At 37.7% G+C, this 21,662-nt stretch overlaps 3 protein-coding genes across 3 annotated transcripts in view; 1 reads left to right on the top strand and 2 right to left on the bottom strand.

Moving 5' to 3' along the window:
* Nucleotides 1-7,053, top strand: part of LOC137398812 (uncharacterized) — a 25,067-nt gene extending 18,014 nt beyond the window's left edge. Inside the window, exons 4-5 of the mRNA XM_068084991.1 lie at nucleotides 656-793; nucleotides 6,304-7,053. Of these exons, the coding sequence (XP_067941092.1) occupies nucleotides 656-793; nucleotides 6,304-6,459 (294 nt within the window). The 3' untranslated portion in view covers nucleotides 6,460-7,053. The remainder of the gene's footprint in view (nucleotides 1-655; nucleotides 794-6,303) is intronic.
* Nucleotides 6,992-16,653, bottom strand: LOC137391019 (NACHT and WD repeat domain-containing protein 2-like). Its single transcript, XM_068077359.1, has 7 exons — nucleotides 16,547-16,653; nucleotides 16,004-16,192; nucleotides 13,884-14,010; nucleotides 13,429-13,625; nucleotides 12,310-12,565; nucleotides 11,169-11,290; nucleotides 6,992-10,975 (listed from the first exon to the last, which is right to left on the bottom strand). The coding sequence occupies exons 1-7, from the start codon at nucleotides 16,646-16,648 to the stop codon at nucleotides 6,992-6,994; spliced, it is 4,977 nt and encodes a 1,658-aa protein (XP_067933460.1). The 5' UTR covers nucleotides 16,649-16,653.
* Nucleotides 16,654-18,998: 2,345 nt separating this feature from the next.
* Nucleotides 18,999-21,662, bottom strand: part of LOC137391028 (cilia- and flagella-associated protein 46-like) — a 53,190-nt gene continuing 50,526 nt past the window's right edge. The window contains 4 exon segments of the mRNA XM_068077371.1: nucleotides 18,999-19,358; nucleotides 20,221-20,373; nucleotides 20,734-20,870; nucleotides 21,423-21,617. Of these exon segments, the coding sequence (XP_067933472.1) occupies nucleotides 19,216-19,358; nucleotides 20,221-20,373; nucleotides 20,734-20,870; nucleotides 21,423-21,617 (628 nt within the window). The 3' untranslated portion in view covers nucleotides 18,999-19,215.

Raw genomic sequence — 21,662 nt, forward strand, 5'->3', positions numbered from 1 at the left:
TTAAAAATTATCAGAAAGAATGGATATTTTTCTATTGGACTGAGATTTGCTTGCAGTTTTAGGTGATGTGACTGACAAGACGTTTTAAGATTAAAATTGGCAAAATTGATCTCGAGTAAAACACTCAGAAGAAAAAATGTCTTCTGAGCGTTTTAACCGCGATTAGGTTTTGCCAATTTTAATCTGAAAAAGTTCTGGCACTCACATCACCTAAAACAACACACAAATCTCAAGTGTATAAAAATATCTATGCTTTCTGATAAATACTTTAAACTCTACATCAGATTCCCTTTAACTTACAACAAACAACCTATACTTTAATTTTATATATACATGTAGTTTGTATATGTATCTACAGACTGATAAATACATTCACTTGTGACTGTGCTCTGATAATTTGAGCGCTCTGATAACTCAAACACTTTCGCTCGGTCCCGTGAAATTTGAGTTATCCATGTTTCACTGTATATACATAGATATAGATATACTATATATATATATATATATATATATATATATATATATATATATATATATATATATATATATATATATATATGTGTGTGTGTGTGTGTGTTTATATGTATAGATATATACAGTGTATATACGTATTTAAGTAGGCTTTTATGCTACATCATCTCGTTCTTTTTGTCAGCAACCTATGAAAGGTAGAGGAAGAGGCATACGAGCTGGAGGCAGAGCTACAGCTACTCCTGGTGTCACCCAGCAGCCAACCGAGAGTCTGGATGATATTAAACGCCTCTTAAAGAAGACTAATAAAAAGCTTCGCCAGGTAAATTCCTACAATCACCACGTTTAGTTGGGTTCTACAGTTATGGGGCTACATTTATTGAAGCTCAGGTATAGGCTGTTACTTTTGTATCTCAAAGAGTTACGCTTATTCTATCTCGAGGTGTTGGCTGTTACCTTTATTTCTCCTGGAGCTACATTTATGGTCATCCTGAGCACTAGATGACGGTGTTCACTTTATTATTTACCACATTATCTGACCAGCGCATGTCAGCAGTGTCAGCAGTTAGGATATTCAATAAACTAATAACACAGGTTTTAGTACATAAAAATCAGATATGGAGCAGTTTATTTTGAAAGTTTTCAATTTTTATAAGTATTACAAGTACTATTCTGTAAGTATTTGAAGTATTCTTTAATGAGAGCCCAAACGATGCTGTTTTCGTGATGAAGTGGATTTTCTTAGCATGTTAGGAGAAGTTGTATGACCTTCTGTTTGAAGAGATCGCAACTCCAACTTTGCTACTGGTTTTCAAGGGAAAGCATTACCATTTTACACATGAGAATTTCTGAACTGAGAGAAATTGATCATCGTGTTTCTTTCAGGCGTTGTAAAAGTATTTTCGGCGAACAGAATTTTGGCGTCTGTGTTATTTGACATACGTAATAAGCACACCGGCAGTTAAGTTTGAACTCGGGTGATAACGTTGAATTCGTTTGGTAAAAAAAGATTTGCATGGTGAAGTGAAAAAATCATCATGTTCCACTTCGTAAGGTGAAAAATTGTACATCAGGGTAATCGTATCCTGAGGGTGCGCTGTACGTATATAATGTTACATTTTATTGTAGATTATTAGACAGATATTTTTTTTACTTTATGAGTGTAGGTAGCGGAATTAGAACAATGAAACACAAGTTTTTTCATAGTAATAATCTGTTTTTAGGTGGTTTTTTCCAGAGAGTGAGAACAGATTAATTTGTATTTAATGATTTTACATAGGAAAAATAGATTTAAGATACAAGAGAATTGACATACGAGCTCAGTCCCAGAACGCATTAAGCTCGCATGTCAAGGTATGACTGTGCTTGTTATTAATAGAAATAGTCAATATATTATATATGTACGTATATTATTAAGAATAACTATTATACCCTATTTATATTAGCAGTAAAAGAGTTAAGTTGCTATGCAGAGACGTCTTGTAGAGTAAACAAGTATGATTTAGTCAGTAGGCCTTCTTTTCTGCATTCATTTTGATGTTTGAGGAGAAGGTGATTTTGCCTTTTAATTGTTGCAACTGATTAATGCTCACCATCTCCATATAACTTCCATGGTATGTGGTATTTCAGTAGTTTTAGTACAAGAGCTCCTCTAATCTGATGAAGATTGCTAATTCAAACAAAAAAGAATTACTATTTAAAATAAGATGATTGGCTATTGAAGATTATCTCCTGATGGCTTATGACAACTGGCTGGCAGTAATAACTTGTTAGAAGGAATATTTTAATTAACCAACAGAGCGATTCAGTTGGCTGTTTTCTCTGTGTAATCTTACATTGCTGGTTCTTCTGACTCAATGTGCTTTTTCTCTCAAACTTAGAACAAATCTTTAAAAATTGTAATTTATTGGAACATGCCGCACAACACTGGGGATTACTAGAAATTAATATGAAATAATTAAATAAGGGTCTAACCTGATCGTATAACTTTAAAGATTGACTTGCAACAAAATTCACATTACAGTTATTTGGTATCAAAAGATTCACCATGTCTTACTCTGTTGTGTTGTAGGTGCCAAATATGTGGAAATGTGATCACAAGCTCTTAAAAGCTCAAAAACGAAAAGCCGCCGTAGATTGGAATCTTTATTTCTCTGACGTTGTCATGAAATTTATATATCGTCTTGTCATGTGATGTTCTCACGTGAATTGAAAGGCCAATAAAAAGCTCAATATAAAACTTATCGTAGCACTAGTTTATGACAAACACTTCGGGTTTTACCGAAGACCCCGTATCAAATATAGATGCTCGCTACTTTACAGTTTTGGTTCGGTTTGGTCTAATCGGCAAGTCGTAATCTGATCATGTGACCCAATACTTCGCAAATAGTTTTTGCAGCACTTTTCGATTATCACAAGTGACCAACAGGCTCGTCATGATTATCAGACAGTGATATGTACTCCTTCAAGCTAAGGCAAAGAAATTAAATGAATTTTTATGGTAAGTTATAAGATACACTGCTAAAAGTGACAGCATTACAATGACGATAAAACAGACGCGTAAGAACAATTATAGACATGGTTTTATTGAATGCGTGAAGTATATTTGTGAGAATATTTTGACGAATAAGGTTGCATGAAAGTGTAAACAGAAACCATCTACCACAGCTACGTCACATTTGAGCCGTTTTGAAAAGATAATCCAAACTTCGGCTATCTCATGTGGCTGCGATTAACTGTTCGTTTTTGAGCTTCTAAGAGCTGGTAATCACATGCCCACATATTTTGCACCTACAACACAACAGAGTAAGACATGGTGAATCTTTTCATATCAAATAACTGTAATGTGAATTTTGTTGCAAGGCAACTTTTAAATATTATATTCATAGTAAATACTCAAGCATTACTTGTCCAAATTTGATAATCAAGTTTGGCAGGAAATGCTTTAGTGAACTCAAGAGTTTTTATGGTTGTGCAGCTTGGAACAAAATTTGAAACTAACGATCACTGCCTAACCTTTTATTAGCTATTCAAGCCATACGAGTGGTTTATTACCAACACTAAGGACAATTGCTATCATTCACGGTTTTACTGATTTGATGGTTCACCATTGATCTGCATGTGTGGACCCCTGAGTGGCCCATACAAGAACAATAACAATTAAATACTCAGTGCATTGCTGAGCTATGTACTCATCTCAGTCTGCCTATTAAACACTGCTACAAGAATATCAGCGTTCAAAAACATTTTACTTTATGGAGGGAGTTGTACAACCTTGTGACAATAGCGAATGCATTCATGCCTTTATTTTCATCTGCCGCCAGCGCAAGATGATAGCCTGTCATAAATTCGAATGGAAACTTTCTTGTGCCATCTAATAGCCTGCATTGCACATGAGCTAGCGAAAATGGCTTTAAGCCTGTTCTGACCAACCTAGATTTTATAAAACCTATATTTGTTTCTGAGGTTTGGGAAGTAAACATCAGTTAGTGCCGTACTGGTGAACACTTTTAGATGTGGAGTCTGCGAGCTCAACCCTCATTTCATGCAGATATTTATTTCTGCCACATCATTAAACTTTATAACCTGACACAACAGTAAAATTAAAGGTATCATACATCGCAAAATGTTACCTGTTTCAGCATTTCATTGTGGAATCGGCTAGTATCATGCTTATAGGCAGTATGAAGGCAGAGGCTCTGAGTTCAAACCTATCACATAGCAAATGTTTTTTACAATATTAGAGAAATTCTTGATCATCGAATATGGATATGTTCAGTTTTTATAATGCTCTCTTTTCACTACGACATGTTTTTCATGTTGTCTGAGTCCAGTTTGTTCATTTGTTTAGTAATTCATGCATTCACATCTAATATTTTAGAGTCTATCAGCGCAGTTACTTCTCTGTACTGTTAGTATAATTGCAGATTTTAAAGTGGAACTTGTAAACAATTTTAATAAATTTTTTCAGAAACTTACTGTATTTTTCTATTTTTGATGTTTGAGGTGATCTGACTATCAGTGTGTTTCTAGATTAAAATTGACAAAACTTGATCACAGTTAAAACGCTCATATCAAACGAAATTGCAATTATGACATCTACAGCTGAGAAGAGACCGAAAGATTAGACTCTAATGTGGACATACTAGCAAGAGGTGTTTTAAGGCTTCAAAAATGACTCAATTTTCATCAAAAAATTATCAATTCGATTCCCAATTATTTTGCAGCATATGTCGTGTAAGAATCAATTCAATTCACAGTTCCTTGCAAAACAGCACCAATTGAACTCTCAATTCTGAACTATCATAACTTCAATGGCTCGATTCAATTCTCCCAAACAAAAAGTCAATTCTTACAAAAAAAATTAACTTGAGGTGAGATATCAAAATAATGATAACCCATGATCTCTAATTTAGCTACATACATTAGCTCAGTCTATTGCATGTTTGTGTAGCAAATATCAACTATTTCACTACGGATTTCATTCCTTTTTTGGACGGAATTAAATAATGGCTTCAATTTTGTACTGGCATACACTCGATATTTTTGTTGCAAAAGCAGAGTATTTGTCATAAAACTTCAATTTGAAGTTTTTTAAAATGAGCAAAAATTTCTGCACAAGAATCAATGCATTTGAAAAATTAAAGGGATGTTTAATATTTTTGTAGTTTAGTGAAACTGGCTGTCAAAAAAAACCGCTATCATTTTTGCAGTACAATCAAAACGCAGACACACATTATCTAATATAAAAATGTCTTTGGTTCAGTGTTGAAGAATTTCACTAGCAGATATATGTTTAGGTCGCTTTTTACAATATATTTCTTTTCATTCATTTAAACCGGAAATAAAAAATTTAAACCACGATTTTATGATGCCTTTTGTGAGTAAAGGAAAAACTACATAACCGGTTTGACCTTTGGCAAAGTGATAACCTAACTTCCTAAATTTATTTTGGCAAAGTTTTGAGTGTATTTGTTAATACATGTATACTTCGATCCGTGATCAATGTTTTTGTATAGGTACAAAGGCGAGTCGTTATGAAGGCTTTTTGGTGGAATGAATGATATTGCCTAACATTAGCTTATAAACATGCTTATTATCAGTGCGCAGGCAAACCATAGAGCTGAACTGTATTGGTGCATAGTGCACATTATTGACAAATAAAATAAATGCAGTGATATCGATATCTTGTCTAAACGTGTGCAGCTGGGCAACACGGGACTGCACTAACATCTTCGCCTTGGCTCACATAAAGTAACAAATTGGGTTTACGTAGGATATCACTGTCGGTGATAGATTTTCCGTCAACTCAGTAATAATAAAGTTAAACATTGGTGCATTTTTTACTCGAGTCGGTTTGCTTATTGATTGTAGATAATCAAGTCAATTTTTTTATGGTGAGTAAATACTCGATTCAATTCTTACTGGTAAGATGCTCCGAGTCAATACAATTCTACAGTACGTAAAATATACCAGAGAATCGATTCAATTTTTCAAGTGAGATGATCCTTGGGGCTTGCTAGAGCAAGCAAGGTAACTCGAGTGCCCATCTCTGGTAATAGTTGAGATCACCTATAGCAACTAGTTACGCCACTTTGCACATTTTATTTTCTGAGCATTTAAACTGCGATCAAGTTTGGTCGATTTAAAGCTGATTTCAATAACAAGGGTTTCAAGTTCTTTTATTAGTTATTGGTTCATCTAGCAGAGTTGTCTTCTGTTTGTATTAACTTGCACCCCACGATTGTCATCCTGCTTGCTGCCGTCTCTCGATCTTTTTGGATATGCGCGGTTTCTTTGGAACTAGTTTACCAGTAGTTATGTTATTTTTAGATAGAGCAACTTCTGACGAGACAAGCGGCTGGTGAAACACTAAATGAGGAAGAAAAAATAAAGGTGGCGCACAAGGCAACATTTGAATTTAAGTGCAAGACTATTTTAGCTCAGATTGAGGCCGCTGAAAAGCAGGCTGGTGGAGACACAACGTAGTCGAGCAAAACACATTTCGCGGCCAGTTAGAAGAGGCCCTTCAGTCGATGGTAGCGATGATTAGCTAGTATATTTTAGTAATACTCGTTTCTGCTAGAACAGTGGTGCCTGCAGAAATCGCATACATTTTAGAACAGTAACATTAAAATATTTACGATGGTTACACTGTCAGAAGTGTGTACGATATCAAGAAAAAAATTATGCAATTGATGTAGCTGGTCAAAGCTTTCATTTGAACTTGAGGACCCATTCGCACAGGTTATGAAATGACTACCTGATTTAAAATGGAATACTGCAACTATGCTTTTATTCATGCATGCTTCCTATGCTTATATAGACATATGTATGTATTCTACATTGTTACATAGCCAAAGAGATATCATGCACATTCTTTAAGTGCTATATTTTTGTACAATATTTCAGTAGTCATGTATTTTGTCAAGGAGTAATAATATATCTGGCTTTGAGATAATCTGACGAAACCTGAGTAAATATGTAACTATTGTGAATGTAGATTAGTTCATAAGGTCAACTACATAATTGAGCATGCACGAGACCTTTCATCGCCCGTGGATATTCTTCGTGGGTCATTCCCTCCTCTTAGGGTTGTCTTCGCGGCTGTTATGGAACGATACACTGGTCTGATATTTCGCAAAGCTTCTTTATCTCGCGAAGTCTTTGAGCGTTTGGTTATTCGAGAGTAATCGTTAGCGCTCAGATGATCTGCGTCAGCATGGTCCCAGGTGCTCGCAGTGCTTGGCCTTCGATTGTCTTTATCTTTGCACGGTGATAAAGCACCCTGTCGGCTAGCTATGGTTGTTACAATCTGCTGGACATTGTCAGTTTCGGGGTCGACCAAGGTGAAGCCAAGCACCGTCCCATCTACACATCCTACGAGTATTGTCCGATCATCATTGCTGGCCATGACATGGCATATGTCTACATGTACATCACATTTACCGAATATTTGGTTGTCACGCAACCTCTCTACTATCAGATGTGCTCCCTGATAGTATGCCACAGCCTCTCCTCCTTTTAGCAATGCCAGCTGGCTTCCCTTGTTGTTAATGGTGGCAAGACACTGGCCAGTATTCATAGCAAACACCATGCCAAGGTCTGAGTTGATGCACCGAAAACCATCATTTGTTAAGTAGAATGACTTCAAATTGGTTTGTGGTGGCATGAAATTATCACTGTACCTAAGTACTGTGCCCATGGCCAAATCAACACAAGCAAATCCATAGGTGCCATTACCTTCTACGGGCTGGTATATCACTATGATTTCTGTGCTGTTGTGAGTTATGGGAACTAATGTGATAATGTGACGGGTGTCTAGGAAAGGAGACAGCTCCTCCTTTCCAATAACACTGTGCATGTACCGTCCTTTTAGATAGAATGCGCAGATAGATGGATTTCGGTATTTGGCTTGTCTTTCGATGTATTGGTCAGCGGTAAGGAGCACCATATAGGTGTCATCAGCAGTGACTAGGGGCTGACTGATAGCATAGTTGATGATGAAGTCGTATGACGTTTCGTTACACATTCCTTGAGAAAAGTTAAACATGGTAATGCTGTAAGGGGCCTGATAGTCTGATGAAACTTGACTGATATGGATTATTGTGTTTGAATTTTTCAAGGAGGTTGTCAGTCCTATAGATCGGCCAAACTGTTTGATGATCTGCCGGTTTGCCACAGACCAAATTTTGTTGCAATGCTCAGCTTTGGAGGGATCAAGAGCTACAAAGAGGTAACTCCCATCACTAACAGGAGTCACATTCTTTACATTGCTTTCGTGTGTCAGAAGATTGGTCAGTAGTCCAGTGTGCATGTCAATCACACCGATCTCATCGCTTGCAGCTCCAATGGCAAAGCAGGTCTTGTTGTCTTCGGACAAAATAAGTTTGTCTACTGGAGATGTAAGGCGATCTAGGGACGTGACATCCATTATGTAGTCTGTCAAGTTCCAGACCTGTATGGATTTGGCATCTTGTTGAACAGTGATGATCTGACCTTGAAAAGATGATTGTCGAACTTGAGTGATTATTCCAACGGGGGCTAGAATGTTTGTTGGAGTTGGCAGTCCAGTTTTTGAATCCCAGAACTGAATGTTGCGAAAAAGGCCAGCCATTATTGTTGTATCATCATGGCTAAAAATAGCATCTGTGTATACTATCTCAGTCGGCTTGGAATGTTTGGGCAGTCTGAATTCTTTCATAACATTCTCTGATCGTCTGATATCCACTGTGACTTGGTCAGTTTGGCAGTTGTAAACAACAATCCGGTCCTCTCCGCGAACCATTAGCATCTGCTCATCATGTGACAGGGTCAGTGCATTGACACAATTTCCTTTCAAATACATCTGTAAAGGAATCTTTGACACCATCTCTGTGCAGCCATCACTAGTGAGGTGGAGGACTGTGATTATATGTGAAGCCTGATCAGTTACAAAGGCCTTGTTAGAAGATGGGCTTATGACCAACTGCGTCATTTTATGCTCAAGCTGAGTTGAACACACCTGGTCCATATGTTCCATGTTGTACGCAAAAATGGTAAATCTAACATTGCACAGTAGGTATTTCTGATTTGGAGCTATACTGATGGTGGCACCTTTTCCTTCCAGATCAACAACATTTTGGAAATCCTTCTGTTCATAGCTGGCCACACACATGTGTGTTGTTTCGGTGTTGACGAGCACAGCTATGTAGTCTGATGACAACGCTATAGCTCCTAACTGATACTTTCTTTGTTCTTTTGCATCTAGATGGCTGCTAGGTATCAGTTGAAACAAAAAAGCACCACTGATGGCATCATGTACTTTGATAGCTTTTTCAATTTCATTGTCTACAATCACTAGGTGTTGACTATCTGGTGAAAGATATGCCCTTCCATATGATGTTATAATGTCACCTTGAGTCTCACCAGTGAGAAGGTCGAACTTGCGTATCCTCTGAGAGTTGTCTGACTTAACTAGCACATGTCTCTCATCATGTGTAACCAGCAGACTGTCCACCACATCAACACAATCGAAAGTGTATTGCAAAGGACTTCCCGGAACGTGATGGTAGTTGAACATGGGAACCAATGAGCAATGACTCAGACCAGTAGTGTCACACTGATCAATTAGAGCTCTAATGTTGGAATGTGTGTGATAATACGGAAGAAGACGTCCACTCAGCTCAACTGGCATATTGTTGATGTTTTGCAAAACGATTCCCTGTGCAGAGCGTAGCGCTCCTTCCAAAAGTGTTGCCTCAACGCCTGGATTAAGGTTCAAGTCTGCTAAAATCTTCTGTAGAGAAAGAGCTTTAATTTTGTTGTATAACCAGTCATAATTGAACATCACTTTAGCATTTAATTCATCTAGCCTGTTGGCAAGATAGAGCTGGCGTGGTACTTGATCATACTTTCTCTTGTTGTAGTGGGTTTCTCCAAGTGCATTCGTGTAGGTCAGTGGCTGAGAGAGGACTTTCCTGTCCATAGCTGCTTCTTTGCCTGATGATGATATGTACTTCTTTGGTTTGCTGTGCCAAGTACCCAAGTAGAAGTCAGCGATAGTGTGATGAGTGGCTTTCAGATGTTCTAAACAGTTCAAGTATCTTTTTTCTACATAGGTCTTGATGATCGCATGCATCCAGTAGTATACATCATGGTCATCTGCGGCTTTGAGCTTTATCAGTGGGTCAATGTCATTTCTCAGCTTTGCCCATATCCCAGGTGGACATCTTCTTACTACTGGTTCTTGGTTCTGAAAGACTTCTTCCATCACTTCTTCATTTAGAGAAAGCAGATCTTCCATTTCCATATCAGACACCCCAGTCTTGGAAGCCGTCAGATATGACATTGCATGCTTGACAAGGCTGGGGCCATGCTCCTTTTCTAGCTCTGTGAAAAAGTTTTCAAGATACCCTTCACAGCTTGTTCCGAGCACATCTTCATCGACTTCATCAAATGACCGCCATTGCTTTACCCTTTCAAATACTAGTTTAACATACAACGGCAATGAGCATTGCTTGAAAGCACCTTTGAGCACCTCTGCTTGAGAGTTGGTTACACACATATTTTCTTGCTGTAGCCAGTGCAATGTAAATAGCATTGCTTTGTCTTGCCCGAGAGGAATCATCTCTATAAAGTTGTCATGGTTTTGCGAGATTAGCTCTGTCTTTATTCTTGTAAACATCCCATGGGCGTGCGGTTGGCAGGAGACAATGATTTTGACATTACTAGGAAGCACTGATGGAAGCCATTGGAGAAGGTGTGCATTGTAATCTGGAAGAAGACTATTCAATGAATCAAGAAGTAGTATCAGTTTAATTGAAGGAGGTATTTCATGCAGAAGATTGGAAAAAAATTTTAACACATCTGTAAAGTCCACCGGGATTATCGATGTGTCTTTGTCCAGGCAAGCTAGCACTTGTTCGCAAATGCTGGACAACAGATCTCTCAGGTCTGAACACTCTTGGGTTAACCCCAAAAAGCGAGCAACTGTTATTGTTGAGACAGGCAGTGCAGAATCCATCTGTAAAAAAAGAAATTGTCAATGCTGAGTCAAATGGTCGCACTAAAAAATTGTTTTTTTTGTGGCATTCTTTCAATTCAGCCTGTTATCAGGTCTGTTTCGCTTGCATACTAAAGAATTTTGAATATGTTCTGAAAAAGTAGTTGGAAATGAACGGTATGGTTTGAACACTGCTTGAACAAAATCCAGTTACCTCTATGAGTAGCTTTGCCATGACACAAGTTTTTCCGCTGCCGCTCTCTCCATAGATAGTAAAGAACTCGCTGTTTTTACTCTTAAGGTAGTTGGTTAGAGTTTGAAGCTCATTCTCCCTTCCTATAAATTCATAAATCTTTTTAGAATTGCTTGAGAATCATAGGACTTTAAAGCCTTCCCTCATTTTTCGCAAGCGCATTCTCAGCAGCTGCAAGCATGCATCCGCGCTGTCACCTGTTGCCGATATAGTCAATACAACACATCCTTCGAGTGTTCCACTCTGGTCTTCATAATATGGTATTTATATTTCACCAGGGTATTACAGATGTGCCATTCCAGTTCTATCAATATATGTCGTGTTCAGACGGTATCTACTGTAGTTCACCTCACTCGACCAAACAAATAACAGTAACGACAAATTGTGAAACTGCTTTACACGCTCGTACATTATACTTATCAGTAAATGAATGTTTTATAAACGAATTCAATTTTTCATGTAATGTGGTAATAATTAGTCACTAGTTTAATTTCTGTAATTTAGTTAATCAAATGCAGTCATTTTTGACGAGTTAGAAAAATTGTAGACGTCAAAAAAAAAACGTAATTGCACGTGAAGTCAAGTGAGCTCTCACTATAAAGTGAATTCTATCACAAGATTAAATTGCGAAGAGATATTGTTCAGTATTATCATATGACTAGGAAATATAATACATTATGGCTCATCAAATTCTGCATTATTAGGCAAACCAGCTCATCTGCTGAATGTTAATCCGTAGAGAAACAGAATGGCATTCTCATAAAAATGACTCCAATTTTGCAGTTAACAAATTAGAAAAGCTTAAAATTTCTGGGATCAACTTGTTTGTTTACGATTAAGAATGAAATCGGTGATAGCAAATTCACCCAGTCATTAATAGCCCAATCATTAACCAAGATCTTGGTTAATGATTGGGCACATTCTTTTTTGCAAACCAGCCTAAACCATGCAAGAAATTATTCGCAAATCCATGAGTTGCTGTGTACGCTTCTGTATCAAATATGCCCATATAGAATTGTGCAAAGAACAACAGTTGATAAAACAATCTGTTCAGAAGTTTCTTCCCACTACAAAAGAGCCTGAGCTTTTCTCTCCAACTCACCCTGGCAGTCCTGGCCGCGCTCTGTCGCTTTCCTCCAGTGTGCGATGACTTCATTGTGAAGTCTTGTTCTGGTCTCTCGTCTAGCACTGTTAGTTGCAGCAGCTTGAGCTATCTGACTTCGTAGTTTTTCTGTCAGGTTTTCACACAGCTGATCGATATAGTCCTTGTGGAACTCTTGGTGCACACCGCTATCGAATCTCCACAGTACAGCGTAGTTAGATATGCACTCATCGCTCAGTCTTGTTACTACCGTCTCCTGAAAGCATATCGTTTCTGTCTGGGATCTATTACAATGTAAAACATTCAAACAAAAGCGTTATTCCATCATGCACTTTTTGTCCTCGCGTAAATGTCTTCATACTAACTGGTTTAGCATGACACACTTAATTTTAACTCCAACACTTTTATGACAGTTTAACCTCTACCTAAGATCACCTTCACATTTAAATTAGCCCACATACAAGATAAAATTTGAGCAAATAATTTAACTCTACCCCCAGACAGTTTCTAATATGAGTTTTTTTAAAACATTGCAGCCTTCTAAGTCAAACGAGAACGCTAATGAAAATGAAAAATATAAAAATCTATATAAAGTATAATATTTTATCATAAAAACATAACAAAATCATAACAATAATTTCATGATTTTATTACAAAATGTTGAATTAATAAATAACCAATAATTAAAATAAATTTATTAAGAAAAATAAATAAATTAGTGCAAGCTTCACCGTGTATCTCTATCACCATTTTCATCATTGAACCCACACATTGCCAACCCGGTGCAGCAGTTTGAGTATTTAAGTTAAATTAACAATATAAACAAGTTGTTATGGATTATTGCTTTCGTTTATTCCTTTAGATTTTTACACTTTGTTGTTTATTTAGTTTTACATATGCTATGTTAATTACCCTCAGTTATTAATTATTCAGTTATTTGAGGTTTTTTGGCTGTAAAACTAATTAAATGACTTCCTTCACATCTGATGGTTTTATCACACGGAGCAGATCTCAGAACAATGTAGCTCATGTTAGTCCAACAGTACATAAGCACAACCGGTAGGGAGCCAAGGTGAAATCATCATTAGTTAGACTGATTCAAATGCTTGACTCGCCTACCTTAAGGTTGTCTAAAAGCTGCCTACTCCCTTCACACTGCTGCCATTTCTCTTCAATCTCATTCCATTCCAGCTCTGTAAAAGATGAAGCTTGCTCTCCAGAGGTGTAGTTGGAGAGGTCGGAGATGGTTCTTTGTATCACCAGCGCAGTATCGTCTTTCCCATTCATTAGGCCGTGTTTCACCTCATTCTCCAGCTCTGTAAATAAGTATGAACTATCTGAATCCTATCTATTGTAAATAAATGACTTGACAGATTTAATCGCAGGGCTATAAACCGCTGATAAATTAACTATACAATAAAACTGAGTCATAGAAAAAAAGATATTAGAGTTGACCTGGGCAGTGGACAATCTTTGAGTTTTTCAAAATTCGAAAAAGTTATATGCATCCCTAGGAATTGTAATCTTGCTGCCATATAACACACGGTATATCTGAAGGTACTCTTAGATTTTACCTGAAGCAAAGTATGTCTTGAGAGCTTCTGGTGGCAGGCTGCCCTCCTTGCAGCACAGCTCTACCCCAAACATCAGCACATTCTGTAAGAGATCTCTCTCACTTTTCCAAGTTGACAAGTCAGAGGCCTGTAAATGGATTTGCTCATTACTACAATCTGGAAAACTTCAAGATATGTTGTTGCCGCAAAATCCTTTATCGCTATCCTGTATACTTCGTGAAATGAGTTGCTAAGATGTTTCTTAAGAGATAATGATATAGTTTCTTTCATAGTTCATACATTGTATATGTACTACTAGGCTGGCAGTACCACGCGGCGTGACAGATCATCGAGTGTAATAATTATATGCACAATTATTCCTAAATGTGGAAAGGTGATCGCATGGCGCAAATGATAGTGTGCTTGGTTAGTAATTGGAATAAGTGAATTTGATTTCCACGTAGTGCAATTGTTTTCCTAACCTCTAAGCATGGCTTCGGACAGATGGACATGGCTCTTATTATAGTAAAAACTAACCGAATGCACAGCGTTGCACGGGTATTAAAAACAGCTTATAAGCAGGGGCAGGTAATGTAGTTGCCGTTGGCTAATTCGAGTAAGTTAGTATAAGTATTGCTAAAATTACAAATAAAAGCTGTGAGAGCAAGCTTTAGTGACATTGCGTGTAACGCAAAGTCGCTCTGTGTATTTTAACCCAGATAATTACTATCTACCCGATGAATCCATTGCATCCCGTCTAGTTTAATGGACTAGCTTGTTGCCTTGTGAATGGGAGGTTACGGATCAAGTCCTCAGCAGTATGGACTTTTCATTGCTATATTTTAATCACTATGACGGGATATACAGTGTACTAAAGAATAAATACAGGTTTATATATACAGTGAAACATGAATAACTCGCCCTCGGATATAGCGAACACATGGTTAACTCGAATGGATTTGCTTGGTCCGTTCCTACGCCATGATAAATGGCTCTATATAACTCGAAGTCAACACTGTTAATTCGAACTGTTTTTTGCCCAACGGCTACCGAAATGGTTGCTATCGCTTTAGAAAATCACTTTATTCCAAGCCATAGAGGTAACCCTCAACTTTTCGTAATTCATAAGCGTCGTTATTACCTCCATCGGCAAAATATTTTTGTCAACGACTTTTCTAAAGGTTTGGTGAAATTTGATTTATACTGCTATACGATGAATAGCACGGGCTAGCCGGGTCACGCGCGGAAGGATTTTCGCCACGCACATACAAAACAAAAACAGCATGTTGTTTTTGTTTTGTATTTGCGTGGCGAAAATCCTTGAGTGCGTGACCCGGCTAGCCCGTGATGAATAGTTTTCCGACGTTGATTCCGTGTTGAATCAACGTCGGAATGTTGAATGTTTAAAACTTCTTAAAAATTGTTGTAATTAAATGTATACGTTGTCTTAGCTAAAAAAACTATTCATCGTTTGACCTAAAGACAGCATACGTGTGTACATTCAATAAGTATCCATTAAAAAAGCGTGAGTGATATACAATGTACCGTAAAACCTCGTAAAACTTGTAATTGAACTGCCTCGGAGTGTTGCTCTTAACGAACCCAGGTAAAGTAAGGTAATCTTTGCATACACTTCAAGAAAAACCAGCAAGATTGATCGTGGGTAAAACGCTCAAAAGAAAAAGATGTCTTTTCTTTTGAGCATTTCAGCAACGATCAAGTTTTGCCAATGTCAATCTAAAAAACGTCCTGGCAATAACATCACCTCAAACAACAAACCAATCTCAAGTTATAGAAAAATCTCTATAATTTTTGATAAAAACGTTTTAACCTTTACATTAGAAGCATTTAATTTGAAACAAGCCATTTGTGCTTTTGATTTATATTATAGTTTGTTTATGTACATGTATCTACTAATAAATAAGTAATTACATGGACTTGTGACAGTGCTCTGATAACTTGAACGCTCTGATAATTCAAACACTTTTGCTCGGTCCCTTGAAGTTTGAGTTATCCGAGTTTCACTGTATATATATTATCAGGAAGCTTACATAATCTATTATATAATACCTTTCGTTAGCAAGAACAACATTATGTTAGATGTTTTTCCAGAACATTCAGAAACAATTATTTGGACCCACCGTGTCTCCCTGTAGAATGTGGACGGCTGGTATACTGTTCTCATCCTGTTTGTACCATTTGTCGAGGAGATGAGCATTTCGGGATCGTCTGCCATTGGACTTGAGAAGAGCAGTCTGAATGAGTTCAAATATCTCTGATAGGATGAGCTGTGGTGTTGGTCTGTAACCGTACTTCTGACCCAACAGCGCCTAGTCATCAAGTGCAACAAGTTGTAGTCCATGTTGCACCAGAATACTTGCTGCTATATTACTGATGTAAGACTGCATATTTTCGAAATTATCTATCTTTGGTTGGTTGAGATAAAGGTCTGAATAATTTTATAGCGAGTCAAAAATATAACTTCACATCAAACACCTTTGATTGCATTTATGTATTAATAGGTGACTATCTCAACCAAGCTAATTGAGTGTGGCTAGATGTTTTTACATGCGGTACTCAGTGCAAATATCAATACTGTTCTGATGGCGCCACTTAGAATAGACACAATTTGCTTGATCAATTATTGTGTATATGACAGCACAAGATGTGGGCCTATTTCTCACCAAAAATGCTGGTCCCGCAGAGAGTCTTTGAGCCCTGATGAGTTCCTTCAAACGAAATTCTCTGGACTTGTATTCACCTCCACTGTTTTTCATGCAGTACATCAAATCCATATACTACAGTGATAGATAATACACCAAGTTAATATACAACAGTAATAGAGAGTACATCAAGTCTATATACTACAGTACTATGGAGTACATCAACTCTATATACTACCGTAATAGGGAGTACATCAAGTTCATATACTACAGTAATAGGGAGTACATCAAGTTCATATACTACAGTAATAGGGAGTACATCAAGTCTACATACTGCAGTATTAGGGAGTACATCAGGTCCATATGCTACAGTAATAGGAAGTACATCAAGTCCATATACAACAAAAATAGGAAGTACATCAAGTCTATATACTACAGTATTAGGGAGTACATCAAGTCTATATACTACAGTAATAAAGAGTACATCAAGTCTATATTCTACAGAAATAGGGAGTATATCAAGTCTATATACTACAGTAATAGAGAGTACATCAAGTCCATATACAACAGAAATAGGAAGTACATCAAGTCTATATACTACAGTATTAGGGAGTACATCAAGTCTATATACTACAGTAATGAAGAGTACATCAAGTCTATATACTACAGTAATAGGAGTACCTAATGTCTATATTCTACAGTAGTAAGGAGTACATCAAGTCTATAAACCAAGGCAATACATGTATATAAATATATATTCATAACTCACATGTAGTTCCAATCCATACTTTGCTTTTGCCTCCTCCCTCAGGGGAGGAATCACCCGTGATATAATGGTCTCTCTCTCTACTTGGAAATCTGAAACAATTTGCCGTAGTCTTTATGTACAGTTTTATAGGTGTATATTCTGGTGTTGACATAGCCACAATGATTAAATGATTTTCTGTTTCACAAACTATTTTTAATTGCCTGAGAAAATTGGAAAAAGACTTAGCTCGATCTGATGCCAGCCCCTATTTACTGCAACCAAGGGCGGCAGACAGGCAAATATGTGTAAGTCGAGATCTCGCACGGAGACACCAATTTCCTATACGGAGTTGCGAGCAGAGCTTGAAAAATGATTTGAGTATTTATCAGACGATTGTTAATACTGAACAGTATTTGCGTGTTTAAAGCAAATATTTGCTCATGTTCACATGTGAGCTCAAATTCCGTGTATCCAAACTAAATACTCATGTCAGTTGGTCTTCTTCAAACACCATCTCAGCATGGCAAAGTTGAGTGACTTTTGCCATTGAGGCTTATTAATGTTTAATAGACTGTTCTGGTGTTCAGAGCATTCCTTCCAAAGATACTCAGTTTATGTAGCTCATTCCTAACTTATGAACAGCCCTAGAGCATGGTGCACTCAGTTCAAGGACAAAGTTCGCACCAACTTAACTGGGCCTTTTTGAAGCCCGATGTCTGGATAAGTACACGTAATATCAGTCATGCTGTACCATATACTAGATGCTAGTAACACATTAACCAATGTCAGTTCTAAATGGTCTGCCTTTAAACCTACATTCATGCGACATCCAGGTTCTTTTGATAAACAAGTTGGTATGAATGATAACGATATATCTTTTAGCATACCTTAAAATTTCAGTACTCTGTAGCATTATTGCTTGTGAACAAATCAGAGATATTATCCCTGATTTACTCACAAGCAATAATGCTAAGGAGTACTGAAACTTACATATATTATATGTAAGTTTTACTGTAAAACAAAGCTAGGCATGCACCAAAGGGATACGCTACAGTTAACTATGAGAGCACATAAGCTAACAAATGTGACAAGTTGTGACAGTTGTGCCAAGTTGTAAGTTGTGACAAGTTGTGACAGTTGTACAGCTAATAAACGTGAAGCAGCGAAGTGAATAATAAACACTTATGCGAACACTTACCATCTCCTGGTGAGTTGCAGCTCAGGAATATTTTGATCTGATTTGACTGCTCCACAGGGATGTCTTCAATTGACTTTAAGTGTCCTGAGTATAACCTAAACTGGGAACCATTCATGATGTCCTGTCACAGCCGCTGCCTAACCATTGCGCAGTCAGCGAGCTGCTTACCTCTCAGGTGTACACAGCGATCAGTACACCCAATTAGGCGACACGGTGTTAAGATTTAATAAGGCATGACGAACCGATTGCGGCGCGATAGGGTTGCTTAGCTACGCCTATAACAACGCAGTATTTAATTGCTGCCTCACTTGACGGGCCTTTTAAATTACCTCAATGAATGATTTGAATGCATTCATCAGTGAGTTGAATAGCTCACCCTATAAGGCTTATATCTTCATTCACACGAATAATAGAAGGTCACTCTATTAATTCAATTGTCACCAGTCACAAAGAGGAATGCTGCCAGGTGCTGAGTTGATGTTACAATAAAATAATTATTCTATTTTGCTAAATAAGCTTTAATAAATATAAGCATTATTTTTAAATAATCATGAATGCAATGAATGAACACGCTTAACCTGTGAAATTACAGCTCCTCATATGCCTGCACTAGTAGGCACCAAGAGGTATATCACCAAAATATAATATCACAGAAAATAACATTTGCAACCATTTTGCAAGATCGTTCCAATGCGTGATTTCGACAAAAACTTGCATAAATGTTGAGCACTAAAAGATTGAAAGTTACATCTGAGTGAGAAGGAGATTAGGAAGTCCGTAAGTGACCATGTTATACCGCTGTCGCTGCTTCACCTTTTCACCCTCCTCAACAGCGTTCATCTCCTCTACAGCAGGTTCGTCTGCTTCTTCCGCTGGCTCAGGTTCTTCTGCGCAAAATACAACAAACACTTCAGCAGCATATCACGCTGTCTAATCTCAATAATCTGTCTAATATCATCCTCTTACGTAAAATAAAGACAATTTATTTTTTACTGCAACAGTGTCTGAAGGTGTTCCAGACGCTTCTTTAGATCAATTAGTCATATTGCAGACAAAAAATCTCAAAATTCACATTCTACAGCTATCAATGCTTCAGTACGAGTTAACTAGAACCACAGATCTAAGTCTAAGACAACATTGAGTATAGTTAGCAAATAATACAGCAATTTGTTAGACATGTAGGCTGCTGCCTCTGTTAGCTCAATCGGAGAAGCGAGTTACAAGCCTTCCTGTTAAACCCCAACAACGATTCTATCGGGTTTCAAAGAGTCGTACTAACTATATACGATCATGAATCAGCATACTGGATTCCTATGCCACAGTAGAATGAAAATAATAAACTGTTAATCGAGAGATAGAGTAGATTAGATGCTTTGAACAATGAACTCTAGCAGTAATGATATAAACAGGCAACAATATGTTCTTTAGAAAATAGGAGAAATGGTTGGTGTGAGCAGCGCGACAGTAATCTATTACTAATAGTCAGTTAGGAGGGCGCGTATGAGACACGGTGCAATAACAAATAAGGAAATGATAAGAACATGGGCTATGTACAATCAATCAACTGAAATGAGCTGACAATGAACAAACTGATAATGCCAGACCTTTTCTTTTCCTTCGCGCCTTTTTAGCGGATTTGTTTCCTGTGAAGATGATAGCAAACAAGGTACTGTAACATGGAATGCCATTTACACATAACTTCAACGATAAACTAAACAAGTTTCGTTATTCTACAATATTTAAACCTACCTGTTCCTTTTGCTTCACCAGTTATTTTTTGGTCTTTTTCTTTTTGCTCTCTCTCCATCTCCTCTCTCTCGGCATCTTCTAACGCCTTTCTCATTGCAGGGTTGCAGAGGAGACGGCCAGACATACCAGATGTGCGACCCTTTTCCATCAAATCTACCAAAGCAGAGAAAGATAAGCATAGCCTAGCAATTTGACCAACCCTCCCTCTCTACTCATCAAAACTGAATTAAAATTAAGTGGCTTTACTATGTCTCTACCATGTTCTGGCATTCCTGCCAGGATAAATATAGAGCTATCTCACAATTATGAAGATATAACACTGGTCTACAATGCCTGACCTGCAAGCGACAGGTTGAGGTTCATTTGCTAAAAAGGCCTCTGGGGGTGATATTCATATTCCATCTTCGAGAGATTGCAGAGACACAAATTCACCATTCGTTGATTGGTTTTGGAGAAGTGGTGGTTAAAGAATAAAAATCAATAATATTTACAGCGCTGTCACTGACCACTAACCTTGGAAGGTGTGTTGCACATTCATAGAGTTATCTGGAAGTGTGCAATGCCACTGATTGGCTACAACGCATTTGACACCGGCTAAAGAGAGCATCAAGGCAGTGCATAGAGGAGTTTCTAGACTGAGTTGAGATTGCCTACAATGACACGGGAGAGGGTTACTGCCACAAAGTTGCCAGCAACATCTGATACCTAATGCTTGCTTTACAATCTGATCTTATGCAATATGTACCACTCTCTGAAGTGTAGTACAATTTTTAATTATAATAAGAATGGTGTCCGTCCATCGACACGCTAAGGGTTTTACGAAAATGGATTGTAACACGCTGAAATTACCACAGATGCTCGAATTACCAGTCAAGCACGCTACCAACTGCACCACTTGATCACCTTGCTGTTTCATGAATAATTGTGCACATAATTATCACACATGATGGTTTCTAACAGCGCACGAGACTGCCAGCGTACTAATACTTTATTATAGCTGCCGATTATAGCATATTGAAATGCCGCTCAATCCCAAGGAAAAAAGTAAAAATACGAACTGTTTGAGTGAATTGCAGGGTCAAGATAATCCAATAAAGGAACTAAGGCTATTGAGATATTTAGTGCTGTGCATTGAAAGGCGGGCAAGACCGGTATAAGAACTAAGGCTGCAAACAGATTAGGTGAAAAGCAAGATAACTCACTGTTTGAGAACATTGCTGATGGATCTGCGAGTGAAACTCTTGCTGGTCTGGCAGAGGTCATACAAGAGGCACATCATGCAGTCTGGCAGGTCCAGTGATATGAGCTTCTCAGGTGAGATGTAGGAGAGCAGGTGCTCAAAACCATAGAAGAAGAAGGAACTACTGTCTGTCATGTAGGTTTCCCATTCGCAGATGCTATCAACAGAGTCGGTAGTGATAAATCCTAGTCTATCTTATTTA

Source organism: Watersipora subatra, chromosome 1, assembly GCF_963576615.1.
Source record: "Watersipora subatra chromosome 1, tzWatSuba1.1, whole genome shotgun sequence".
In the NCBI taxonomy this organism is placed as follows: Eukaryota; Metazoa; Bryozoa; class Gymnolaemata; order Cheilostomatida; family Watersiporidae; genus Watersipora; species Watersipora subatra.

What these genes read in the sequence shown, in the direction of transcription:
- LOC137391019 (XM_068077359.1), bottom strand. Translation starts at nt 16,648, where the DNA reads ATGTACTGCATGAAAAACAGTGGAGGTGAATACAAGTCCAGAGAATTT. An exon ending in CAAGACATACTTTGCTTCAG is followed by an intron (nt 13,626 to 13,883) that starts GTAAAATCTAAG and finishes ACTTATTTACAG; the next exon opens with AGCTGGAGAATGAGGTGAAA. An exon ending in TGGCAAAGCTACTCATAGAG is followed by an intron (nt 10,976 to 11,168) that starts GTAACTGGATTT and finishes CTTTTTTTACAG; the next exon opens with ATGGATTCTGCACTGCCTGT.